Source organism: Microcaecilia unicolor, chromosome 3 (assembly GCF_901765095.1).
Source record: "Microcaecilia unicolor chromosome 3, aMicUni1.1, whole genome shotgun sequence".
Classification (NCBI taxonomy): domain Eukaryota; kingdom Metazoa; phylum Chordata; class Amphibia; order Gymnophiona; family Siphonopidae; genus Microcaecilia; species Microcaecilia unicolor.
In genome coordinates this window covers 509,362,040-509,375,342 of record NC_044033.1, presented here as the reverse complement: position 1 = coordinate 509,375,342, position 13,303 = coordinate 509,362,040, and the positions used below count along the sequence as shown (strand labels likewise).

Here is a 13,303-nt window from a genome sequence, read left to right as displayed (position 1 = left end):
GTTCCTTGCTTTGTTACTAAGTCATGAGGTTAACACTAAGAGGGGCATAATGGAACTGGGGGGCGCCCAAGTTTTCATGAGGGTGTCTGTCAGCAATCGTTGTCTAGCTATGGTCCCAGGTCCAGTTCACAGAGGCAGTGGGTTCGTAGAGGCAGTCGGGTCCAGTTCACAGAGGCAGTGGGTTCCCAAAGAATACACAATCCACACAGGTTTGGATATATATATAGAAAGAAAGTATATTGTATTTGCATATATATATATATATATATATATATATATATATATAGGCTCACAGAACTTAGTACAGGGAAATACTACAATGCTGTATCTGTGTGTGTGTTTAGATGGGAATCAATGAGATTCAGAAAATGGTGTTCAGAAAAAGAGAGACGCTTTGGGGTAGAGCTGGAGAAGAAGGGGGGAGCAGAGAAAGAAAGAAAGAGAAGCCTAAGAAAGCAGAGCCATGTGCTCTGAGAGGGAAAGCTTTGGGGTAGGGATGAAGGAAAAAGGGGGGGCCAGAGCCGGGGGGGGGGGGAAGGCTCTGGTGGCTGGAGATGTGTGTGTGCAGAGAGAAAGAAAGAGAGAGAGAGATGTGAGAGCAGAGCCCTGTGCTCTGCTTTATATATATCAAATAACTTTTTTTCTTCCCAGCCTTTGATTTCAGCTCTTTCCTATACAAACTCCAGTGTACCTTCTTGAGGCAAGGAAGGTGACCATTTTCACAGATTTTCCTCTTTGAAGTCCCTAGTTCTGGAGCCTATCTGTCTGGCTTTGGTTGTTCTCAAGCCCTGCTCCCAGATAGGACAAAAGGTATGTTAATCAGGACTACCGTGTTTCCCCGAATATAAGACACTGTCTTATATTAATTTATCCTCCCCAAAACACGCTAGGTCTTATTTTGGGGGGGATGTCTTATTTTTCTGGGATCGTGGTCGCCCCCCCCCCCCCACCCGAGGTTGCCCCCCACCCGAAGTCGCCGGGCCCCCCCTCCACCCGCCCTCCGTCACTCCGGAACTAACCTTAAACTCCTTTCACCTTCACAACGCAAGTTCCCAGCAGCAAGCAGCAGCAGGGCAGACCTCTCCTTCCTTCCATGCCCCGCCCTCGCCTGACGTACCGTAACGTCAGGCGAGGGCGGGGCATGGAAGGAAGGAGAGGTCTGCCCTGCTGCTGCTTGCTGCTGGGAACTTGCGTTGTGAAGGTGAAAGGAGTTTAAGGTTAGTTCCGGAGTGACGGAGGGCGGGTGGAGGGGGGGCCCGGCGACCTCAGATGGGGGGGCGACCTCGGGTGGGGGGGGGGGCGGGGGGCGGTCTTGTCCGGCTCTCGGCGGCCCTGCTGCAAAAAAAAAGTTTGCTAGGTCTTATTTTCGGGGGGAGGCCTTATATTTACAAATGTAGCAAAATCGCTACTAGGTCTTATTTTCGGAGGATGTCTTTTTTTCGGGGAAACACGGTAATTAAGAAAACACAGGGCTAGCAGGCAGCTGAGCACCATTTGGTCCATTTGCCATCCTTAGTAATTCCTGAAGGAGGGGGGAGTTCTCAGAAATCAGAAGCTGGTTTCATCAATCCTGACATGCAGCCATCCTGACAGCGTCCTCGCAGGACGGCCAGGCAAAGGGGCGGGGAAACCTATATTATCGAAACAAGATGGGCGTCCATCTTTCGTTTCGATAATACGGTCGGGGACGCCCAAATCTCAACACTTAGGTCAACCTTAGAGATGGTCGACCTAAATGTTGAGATGGTCGTCCCTGGTTTTCGGCCATAATGGAAACCGAGGACACCCATCTCAAAAATGACCAAATCCAAGCCCTTTGGTCATGGGAGGAGCCAGAATTCATAGTGCACTGGTTCCCCTCACATGCCAGGACACCAACCGGGCACCCTAGGGGGCACTGCAGTGGACTTCACAAATTGCTCCCAGGTGCATAGCTCCCTTACCTTGGGTGCAGAGCCCCCCAACCCCCCACAAAAACCCACTCCCTGCAACTGTACACCACTACCATAGCCCTAAGGGGTGAAGGGGGGCACCTACATTAGGGTACAGTGGGTTTCGAGTGGGTTTTGGAGGGCTCACATTTGCCACCACAAGTGTAACAGGTAGGGGGGATGGGCCTGGGTCCGCCTGCCTGAAGTGCACTGCACCCGCTAAAACTGCTCCAGGGACCTGCATACTGCTGTCATGGAGCTGGGTATGACATTTGAGGCTGGCATAGAGGCTGGCAAAAAATATAATTTTTTTTAGGGTGGGAGGGGATTGATGACCACTGGGGGAGTAAGGGGAGGTCATCCCCAATTCCCTCCGGTGGTCATCTGGTCAGTTTGGGCACCTTTTTGAAGCTTGGTCGCAAGAAAAAAATGGACCACGTAAAGTCGCCCAAGTGCTCGTCAGGGACTCCCTTCTTTTTTCCATTATCGGCCGAGGACTCCCATCTCTTAATCACGCCCCAGTCCCGTCTTTGCTACGGTGCCGACATGCCCCCGTGAACTTTGGTCGTCCCCGCGACGGGAAGCAGTTGAGGACGCCTAAAATCGGCTTTTGATTATGCCCATTTGGGCGACCCTGAGAGAAGGACGCCCATCTCCCGATTTGTGTCGGAAGATGGGCGCCCTTCTCTTTCAAAAATAAGCCTGTAAGGTTTGCAATTGTCTTAAGAGCTCATTTTTTACATCCCTTCTACATATGATCAACTAGTATTTTCTGATACTCTCATCTTCTTGCATATTTATTCATGTGAACACTTGCTAAAAAATGGAAAGGGCTTCACTGAAGAGATGACTATGAAAATACACCAGTATGAATTTGAAATCCATTATGCAATATGGTTCCCTTCAAAATTGCCATTCAAGCATTCATATAACTGGGGTATTGTTGAGGAACATTCCAGGGTGCTGGGTCTGTCTATCACTAGGCAGTTACCTACGGCAGCAGCATTTGAGATGAGTGGGCAGCTCAATCTCCATGCGTGCCTTCACCTGTCTCCCTGTTCTGGTCCTGGTCCTACTCCCACTTTTCAGTTCCTGCTGTTTCACATCTGGAGTTCTTTCTTCCACTACTCCAGCTGTTGAAGAGTCCAGCCCAGTGGCGGCCCTACCATTAGGCCAACTGAGGTGGGGGCCTCAGGTGGCAATCTTCCTGGAGTAGCATCTGCCCCTTCCTTCCTCCACCCCATTCCCAGAGTTTACCTTCTTTTTCCATTTTCCAAAAGGTGGCAGCAGCAATGATTCCCATACACTGCCCTGCTGCTGACATCGGCCTCTTCTCTTTACTGTGGCCCGCCTCTTTGATGTAACTTACTGATTCCTCAGAGGCGGGCCACAGTAGAGAAAAGGTCAGGGGGGAGATACATCTCATCCTTGCCTCAGGTAGCATCTTGCCTTGGGCCTCCCCTGGTTCAGCCTGTGGATACCCCAGAGGGAGTAGAAACCATGAGACAAGATCTCTAATAATTAGAACAATGGTCAAGAGTCTGGCAGTTAAAATTGAATGCAAGCAAGTGCAGAGTGATGCACTTGGGGTGCAGAAATCCAAAGATGTACCAGATAGGAGGACAGAGATTGATGTTAGGAGAGAGGACCCTGGGGTGATGGTTTCTGAACATCTCAAGGTGATGAAACAATACGACAAGGTGGAGGCCATAGCCAGAAGGATGCTAGATTCTATAGAGAGGGGTATAGCCAGCAGAAGAAAGGAGCTGTTGATGCCCCTGTACAGTGGCGCACTGCAGGCGAGACGGTGGGGGCAGTCCGCCCCAGGTGCACGCTGCTGGAGGGGTGCAGAGAGCAGCAGTGCACCTGTTGGCTCCCCTGGTTCCCTGCTCCTTCTGCCCCGAAACAGGTTACTTCCTGTTCCGGGGCAGAGGGAGCAGGAAGCCAGCAGAGCCGACAGCCATTCGGCTGCTCCCTGCAGCTAAGAATGCACCCGGGGGGGAGGGATTGATGCGCTGGGGGGGGGGGGTCATTGCGCCAGGGGGGGTGTTGTGCTACAACCTGGGGGCATGGACGCTTCTGCACCTTGGGGGGGGAGACGGATGCCGCAGTACCTGGGGGGGCTGCGCAGCGGCGATCCACCCCGGGTGGCAGCTGACCTAGGATCGTCACTGCCCCTGTACAAGCTTTTGGTGAGGCCACACTTGGAGTATTGTGTTCAGTTTTGGAGACCGAATCTAAGGATGTAAAAAGACTTGAAGTGGTTCAGAAAAAAGTGACGAAAATGGTATGGGGGTTTGCGTAGCCAGACATATGATAAGAGAGTTAATGACCTGCATATGTATACTTGGAGGAAAAGAGAAACAGGGTGATATGATACAGACGTTCAAATATTTGAAAGGTATTAACCTACAAACAAACTTGTTCCAGAGATAGGAAGGTGGTAGAACTAGAGGACATGAATTGAGGTTGAAGGGGGGCCAACTCAGGAATAATGTCAGGAAGTACTATTTCACTGAGAGGGTGGTAGATACCTGGAATGCTCTCCTATGGGAGGTGATGGAGATGAAAATGGTAATGGAATTCAAAAATGTGTGGGATAAATACAAAGGAATCTTGTTTAGAAGGAATGGATCTAAAGAAGCTTAGCGGTGATTGGATGACAACAACTAGTAAACGGAAAGCAAAGCAAGTACTAGGCAGATTTCTACAGTCTGTGCCCTGATCGTGGCAGGACAGATTCACCTTCAGAAGTTGGAGAACAAGGCCAGTGCTGGGCAGACTTCTACGGTCTGTGCCCTGATCATCTGTTCAGCCATGATCAGGGCACAGACCGTAGAAGTCTGCCCAGCACTGGCCTTGTTCTCCAACTTCTGAAGGTGAATCTGTCCTGCCACAATCAGGGCACAGACTGTAGAAGTCTGCATAGTACTTGCTTTGCTGCACAGATTTGGATGGGTTGGAGTGGGGCTTTTCAGGGCCTTCAATAACAACTTCAGAAATGTTAGAACAAGGCCAGCGCCAGGAAGAATTCTATGGTCTTTGCCCTGAAAATGGCAAGAACACAAATCAAGATCAGGTTTATATATGAAGTATCACATCATACCTTATGCTATGAGTTTATCTTGTTGGGCAGACTGGATGGGTTGTCATCTACTATGTTAGATGTTGGCCTTGTGGTAACGTGGCTGACAGGCAGGCAAGGAGCGCTCACAGGCAGACAAGGGGTAAGATTAAACAGAAGAATTCTTTATTACTGTGCTTTACCATACAAAAGCCTGTTGCATCACAACTTTGTAATGCTATCGGTGTTCTTGTAGAATCCTAGGAGGCAGTCTTACTAGAGCTGGCTTCTGGCTACTAGAGCATGCCATAAACAAAAGGTTACTATTCCAGTAAAAAACACAGTTCAACACAGGCTTGCCTTCAGCCTGTACACACAACATCTTAGTCTTCAAGGTAATTGCAGGAACTTCCTACTTCCAAACCGCCCAAAACACAGCAGCCAGACTCATTTTTGGTAAATCATGATTCGAAAGCACAACACCACTCCGTGAAAAACTCCACTGGCTCCCTATCAAAGAACAAATAAACTTCAAAGTCCACACACTGATTCACAAGATTATCCATGGAGAATCTCCAAGTTACATGACCAATCTGATCGACCTTCCAGCCAGGAACGGGTTAAAATCTTCTCGGACATATCTCAACCTTCACCTTCCCAATTGCAAAGGTCTCAAGTACAAAACCTACTACGCATCCAACTTCTCCGTTATAGGCAGCCAACTCTGGAATGCCATACCAAGATCCATCCGAACAACCAACGAACATCTACCCTTCCGAAAGTTGCTGAAAACTTACCTCTTCAAACAAGCCTATCCAAATGACCCGACTTAATTTACGAACCTAGTCCACACCACTACTACTACCTCTACCTCACTCCTCCCCTGCACATCTCTCCTTCTTGTCCTACTCTATACAACCACATCATAACTCTACTATTCTACAACTGTGTTGTTTCTGTGATACTTTGTAACCCATACTATATAAGCCGCACTGAACCTACGTACTATCGAGCGGGAAAGAGCGGGGTATAAATGTAACAAATAAATAAATAAATTGTCTTTCCCACACAGACTCTGGAAATATAAGCTTGAGAGCCACTCTGCTTCCCTGAACCTCCCCCAGGTACTATATCCCAGACAACTCCTTAGCAAGATTCCGTCCTTCACAGTCTTTCTACAAGAGATCTCTTGCCTTGGGGCTTCTCTGATCCACTCTTTCTCAGTGCGTTGAATCACCTACCAGCCTCAGCCCCACTCCTCTGACTCAGCCTCTGACTTTTCAGGTTAGTGTCACCTGCCGTAAGGTTGCTAAACTGCAACTTCAGTGAGGGAGTGTTCTCAGAGACACCTGCTGCTATACCTCTCACTTCCTCACAGGCCTTTTGGGGTGGGGGTAAGGAAAGGAAGGCTATATGTTGAATTACAGGGAAGGGGGAGAGAAGGGAAAGGGCTATGTTGGACTGTCAGAAAGAGGGGAATTAAATCCTTGATCCACCTCTGGTGGGGTGCACAGATGAAGATTTGCCTAAGGCATCAAATACCCTTGGGCCAACCCTGGAGGCAGGAGTGGGCAATCCAGTCCCTTGATCCTTGCAACTGTGTTTGGGCTAGGGGGAAGCTAAGATATGCTTTCAAGACCCTGCCATTGGGGCTGCTCCCTTCTCACTTATGTCCTACTTTCAGTCAGCACTCCGAAAAGCACTAAAAACAGACCTGTTCAGAAAAGCATACCCCACCGACCCAACTTAAAAAACCTGGATACCTGCAACATAACGTAACCAAAGACCATAATGGACATATCCTAACTCTTCCTCTCCCTCTCTAAGTTCCCCCAATGTATTTACCATACATGTACCTCATTCTACCACAATATCACCTTGTATTTGTTCATACCAGAACCGGCTAACGCCATTTACGGTACTATGTAAGCCACATTGAGCCTGCAAAAAGGTGAAATAATGTGGGACACAAATGTAACAAATAAATAAATCTCTACAAGGGCAACTGTCCAGTTTGAATGGTTATGCACAATAAAAGGGATTTTTAACAAACAGTTCCTTCAAAGCAGGTAGAAATGTAAAAAAATAGACTTCAACTCAGATCCTTTAGTTTCCGGATTCAGTTCTGCTCAGCTTTTTAATCCCCAATTCCCCATTCCACATGATGGCAAGGTGTCTCCTCTCGTCATGTCCTTGTAGTCTTCAAGTTAGTGGCCAAATCTCTGCTACCATCCATCTTTGCGTCAGTACCAGTGGTGGAGGAGTAGCCTAGTGGTTAGTGCAGTGGACTCTTATCCTAGGGAACTGGGTTTGATTCACACTGCACCTCCTTGTGACTCTGGGCAAGTCACTTAACCCTCCATTGTCCCAGGTACAAATAAGTACCTGTATATACTATGTAAACCGCTTTGAATGTAGTTGCAAAAACCACAGAAAGGTGATATATTGCCCGATTCCCTTTCCCTAAACTCATGAGTCACTGCTCTTTTCCTTCACTGACTCAATGAATCACTCATCTCACCTCAAGCTCCTCAACCCCTTACATAGTAACATAGTAGATGACGGCAGATAAAGACCTGTATGGTCCATCCAGTCTGCCCGAAGAAATAAACTCATTACATAAGGTATGAGGTGATACAACATATGTATACCTGAACTTAATTTGTCCATGCTATTTTCAGGGTGAAGACTGTAGAAGTCTGCCTTCACTGTCCTTGTTCAAAAACTTTTGGAGTTGTTATCAAAGAAGTTGATAAGATCCTTTCCAGCCCATCCAAATCTATCCAGCCACAGACGCAATGGTGAATTGAAAACTTGAGCACAGATTGGGACTATAAACCAACTTTTTGATAGCGATCTGCACAACTACTACTACTACTACTTAACATTTCTAAAGCGCTACTAGGGTTACGCAGCGCTGTACAATTTAACATAAAAGGACAGTCCCTGCTCAAAGAGCTTACAATCTAAAGGACAAGTGAATAGTCAGTTCGATAGGGGCAGTCAAATTGGGGCAGTCTGGATATCCTGAAGGTAAGAGTTAGGTGCCGAAGGCAGCATTGAAGAGGTGGGCTTTAAGCAAAGACTTGAAGATGGGTAGGGAGGGGGCTTGACGTAAGGGCTCAGGAAGGTTGTTCCAGGCATAGGGTGAGGCGAGGCAGAATGGGCGGAGCCTGGAGTTGGCAGTGGTGGAGAAGGGTACTGAGAGGAGGGATTTGTTCTGTGAACGGAGGTTTCGGGTGGGAACATAAGGGGAGATGAGGGTAGAGAGGTAGTGAGGGGCAGCAGACTGAGTACATTTGTAGGTAAGAAGGAGAAGCTTGAACTGAATGCGGTATCGGATTGGAAGCCAGTGAAGTGACCTGAGAAGAGGGGTGATATGAGTATATCGGTTCTGGCGGAATATAAGACATGCAGCAGAGTTCTGAACAGATTGAAGGGGGGATAGATGGCTAAGTGGGAGTCCGATGAGGAGTAAGTTGCAGTAGTCAAGGCGAGAGGTAATGAGAGCATGGACGAGAGTTCGGGCGGTGTGTTCAGAGAGGAAAGGACGAATTTTGCTGATGTTGAAGAGGAAGAAGCGACAGGTCTTGGCTATCTGCTGGCAGCCTATGTACTGATCATAAATCTTCCAGCGGTATAAAGATGGGACTATAAATGATTTGTTGGACAATATTATCAGTTCAAATATATAATTTAGTATTAACACAGTGAAAGCTGGAAGAGACTTTGATGTTTTATATATTTATCAGCTAGGTCGTAAAGCTTTGGTTATAGTGCAAGGTTATAGCAGGGTTTAGACTATAAGCCATATGGTGTGTAGTCCTAAAGCTACATGTTGAGTGTGTGTGGTATGAATGAAGTATAGTGAATAGTGAGGAGGACATGAGGCTTTACATATTTTTCTATATTTAGAAAGTGGTATAAAGATGTGTTCAATAAAAATCCTATATAATAAAACTCACCCTCAACGTTCTGAGGACACTGACGTCACTTCCTTCGTGAAGGGTTCGTGGTGGTGAAGCCACCGAAAGCACCAAGTCTTTGGGCCCCGCCCTCGCGTCAAACGTGATGATGTAGAGGGCGGAGCAATGGCATCACGCATCGAGGGCGAAGCAATGGCATCAGTGGCTTCAGAACCAAGAAGGTGATGAAGGTGCGTTCACGAGGTGTGGAGCAATGGCGTCAGTGGCTTCAGAACAACGAACGGGTGGGTAGGGAGGGAGGGAGGAAGGGGGGGGGGTGTTGGGGAGGAAAACCTTGCTAGCACCCGTTTCATTTGCTCCAGAAACGGGCCTTCTTTACTAGTATATTTATATAGTACAAGAGTTGTAAGTGGTTACTAGTAGTGTAATATTATTATTCTTGTAACTAGATAGGAATTAGGATACTCATTTACGTTTTGACTAATGAATATGTATGAGACAGATTTGTAGGTATTTAAAATAGTCGTGATACTAAAGTGAATTTTTGATGATAAAGGGTGGTTACTGAGTATTGATATATGAAAAAATGGTAACCAGAGTGAAATTGGGATACTCAGAAGGAGGTATAATGCATATTCATAAGAGATATCCTGAAACTCTGACTGGCTGGTGGTCACCCAGGATAGATTTGAGAACCACTATTCTAGACTACCTTGGCCTCTCTCATCAGGTGCTGCCCATGAGCCCCAGCATCTTCAAGGAAGACGCAATAAAGAATTTTCTCTACACTAGGGGTTCTGAACCCAGTCCTCGGACCACACCTAGCCAGTCATGTTTTCGGGATACCCACAATGAATATGCATGAGAGAAATATGCATACCATGGAGGTAGAGTTGCACGCTGTATCTCATGTATATTCATTCTGGGTATCCTGAAAATCTGACTGGCTAGGTGTGGTCCGAGGACTGGGTTCAGAACCCCTGCTATACACAGTGTTTTATTATATCATCAACTCCTCCTGCTTAGAGCAGGTTATTTAAATCACATTTTTTTTCTTTATTGTTGCTGTCTGTAAAGCTAAAGAGCTTGAGGTTCTTCTACTTATTGAAAATTTGTCAAATCCTGAGTGGAGTGGAACAAGTAAACATGAAGTACAAAAACTAGGGGACACTCCATGAAGTTATATAATATTGCATTTAAAACAAATTGTAGACAATGTTTTTGTCACTAATGGGCAGATGATCGAAAGCACAAGCAGATGCTACTACTACTATAGATCATTTCTATAGCGCTACCAGTCGTACGCAGCGCTTCACAATTTAACATGTAGAAAAGACAGTCCCTGCTCAAGGGAGCTTACAATCTAATAGGACAGACAGACAGGACAAATAAGGGATAAGGGTGGGACAGACAGATAGGACATATGGGAAGGGACTATTGAAGAGAGGAAGACAAGATAAAGGTTACAAGCAGGTGACAAGTTAGGAATTACAAGCAGCATCAAACAGGTAGGCCTTTAGCCCAGATTTGAAGGCAGCCAGGGATGGAGCTTGACGTAATGGCTCAGGGAGTCTATTCCAGGCATAAGGTGCGGCAAGATAAAAGGAACAGAGTCTGGAGTTAGCGATGGGGGAGAACGGTACAATTAGGAGAGATTTGCCTAGTGAACGTAGTTCCTGGGAAGGAGTGTAGGGAGAGATGAGGGTGGAGAGGTAGTGAGGGGCAGCAGAGTGAATGCATTTATAGGTTAATAAGAGGAGCTTGAATTGTATACGGAAACGGATAGGGAGCCAGTGAAGTGACTTCAGAAGAGGGCTGATATGGGCATAGTGACTTTGGCAAAATATTAGTCGTGCAGCAGAATTTTGAACAGATTGAAGAGGAGAGGGGTGGCTGAGTAGAAGACCTGTGAGAAGCAAGTTGCAGTAGTCCAAGCGAGAGGTGATGAGAGTGTGGATGCTAGAGGCCATTAGCACCGTACTAGTGCCTGTGTTTGCTCCCTCCCAATGATCAGAGCTGGCGAGCGCGTGTAACAATGAGTTCGCCGGCTCTGAACACAATGAGCATACAAATGTATGCTAAACATGGCATTTTTCCCTTATATGGTAGGGAAGCCACGCCCAGCACATCCCAAGGTGCACTGGGCAGGGTGCCATGTTGAAGGTGGCGCACACAGGAGATAGGAGAGCTACGCCCTCCTCCTGCTTAAAGGTGCGGGGAGGGTCAGGAGGCTTGGGGGATGGCACTAAGCCACCAGGGTGAGGGAGGAGGACTACAGGGTCCCAATGGACCACCAGGTATTGAATGGGAGTGAGTTTGTGGGGGGTGGGTCTGGAGGTCCACCAGACCTCCAGCCTCTTTTGTTGATCAACGAGGTGGGGGACACTAGGCCACCAAGGTGAGGGGGGCAATAGGGACCTGCTGGACCACCAGGTATTGCTTGAGGAGGGGTTGTGTGTATGGGGACATGCTCAGGCTGGTTTGACAGATCCAGGCTTCTTTTTTGAAAGCCTGGACCTGTCAAACAACTTCTGCATGCTATTAGTTTTGATCAACAGGGCTTTATGTCCCCACACTGTTCCGGCGCTAATTTTACAGCGCTGTTCAGAACAGTGTGGGGTTTTTGTTCATCAGCCCATAAATGCATAATTAAGCTCCGGAACTCACTGCTGGAGGATGTGGTAAAAGCAGTTAAGACAGCTCTATTTAAAAAGCTTTTGAACAAATTACTGGAGGTACAGTTCATAAACCATTATTAAAGGAGACCTGGGGAAGTCTCTGCTTACCCCTGGGGGTAAGTAGCATGGAATCCTTTACTTTTTTGGTATTCTGCCAGGTACCTGTGACCTTGCTTGGCCACTGTTAGAATGGGATACTGGACTAGATGGACCATTGGTCTAACCCCAGTATGGCAATTTACTGCTGGCAAATCCATTTATAGCTCTGAAACCAATACTAGTAATGGAAGCTTGCAGTCCTCTTACATTCCTTTTGCACAAGATGAATCTTTGTTCTCAATCCAAATCTTTTCAGTTCTTACGCAGAAACTCTTTTTAATTTCCTGCTATTGAATTATTGTAGTCTAATGTGACTGCTGCCTCTGCTGGAAATAACTGATCTTTTTTATTTATGCTTCTCAGTTTCCAAGTTTGCAGGCAGAGAACTGATTCACCTAGAGCTACCCAAGTCTCCGAAGAATAAGCCCTCAGACCAGTCACTAAACCAGCCACCTCTAGCTGGACAAGATCACTTGGCTGATATGAAAGACCAAACTGAAGTTCAGAAGACTTGTGTTCAAGAAAAACAAACCACTGCTTTGTTGATTAATGCACCGTCTGACCAACAGACTGCAAAGTCACCTGTGTCAAATTCAAGCACAGTAATCGCAAGGACTTTACTGGAAAACAAAGCCCTAAAACAAAGCCTGGCATCTCAACAAGAGACAAGATTTAAAGACCTCTTCAAAGCAGTGGATGAGAATATTCCAGTGCCTACTCAGCGGTCCCTAGAAACTGAAGGTCCAAATCCAGCAATGAATGAAGTGCCTCAACTGTCTCCTTTACCCAGGCTAAGGCAAGCTATGTATAGAGACGCATTATCAAAAAGGTTTTCATGGGTTGGACCCTCACAGCAAGCAACACCTGCCTCCCCTCCATTTCTAGTCGAGTGCTCCAGACCTCCAGTTCTTTCATTGTCCCGCCGGCAAACTCTGATGGCCAGAAGTTTAAGGCAGTCTAAAGAAAAACCAAGGATGTTGTTCAACAATACTAAGATGAAGAGAAATTTGATACAGATAAAACACACTCATAAAGCTACAGATCTGAACCTTCCAATGCTCTCTCTTCCATTCTCAACAAAACCAGAGAAAAAATCTGAGGGGTTGATATTCAAAGCCAGTTAACTGGGTAAGAGAGTCTCTTGATTGATTAACTGGCTCTGAGCTGGCCCCAAGGGAATATTCAGCAGCACTTAACCAGATAGTGTCACCCAATATCCCCTCCAAAATGGAGTTACCGCCCGGCTACCTCGTGGCTCTTGAGGTAATTTCATTTTTGGCGCGTCCACTACACGCGCCAAGTGGTATTTGACATACCTAGGTCATTACCGCCTGGTTACTACGTGAGACTTTACCGCTAGGTCAATGGCTGGCGGTAAGGTCTCAGACCCAAAATGGACACGTGGCAATTTTTATTTTGCCGCATGTCCATTTTTGGCAAAAATTTTAAAAAGGCATTTTTTGCAGGCGCACTGAAAAATGGATCTGCACGTGCGCAAAACACGTGCCTTCACTACAACAGGCCATTTTTCAGTGCACCTTAGTAAAAGGACCCTTGAGTTTTTAAAGTTTAATTTTGTATAAAAATGGAATTTCCATTAAAACA

At 46.7% G+C, this 13,303-nt stretch overlaps 1 protein-coding gene across 1 annotated transcript in view; it reads left to right on the top strand.

Moving 5' to 3' along the window:
* The window catches only part of LOC115464820 (hormonally up-regulated neu tumor-associated kinase homolog A-like), a 62,383-nt gene extending 49,465 nt beyond the window's left edge, over positions 1-12,918 (top strand). The window contains exon 10 of the mRNA XM_030195179.1: positions 12,062-12,918. Coding sequence (XP_030051039.1) covers positions 12,062-12,822 — 761 coding nt within the window. The 3' untranslated portion in view covers positions 12,823-12,918. The remainder of the gene's footprint in view (positions 1-12,061) is intronic.
* Positions 12,919-13,303: the final 385 nt, after the last annotated feature.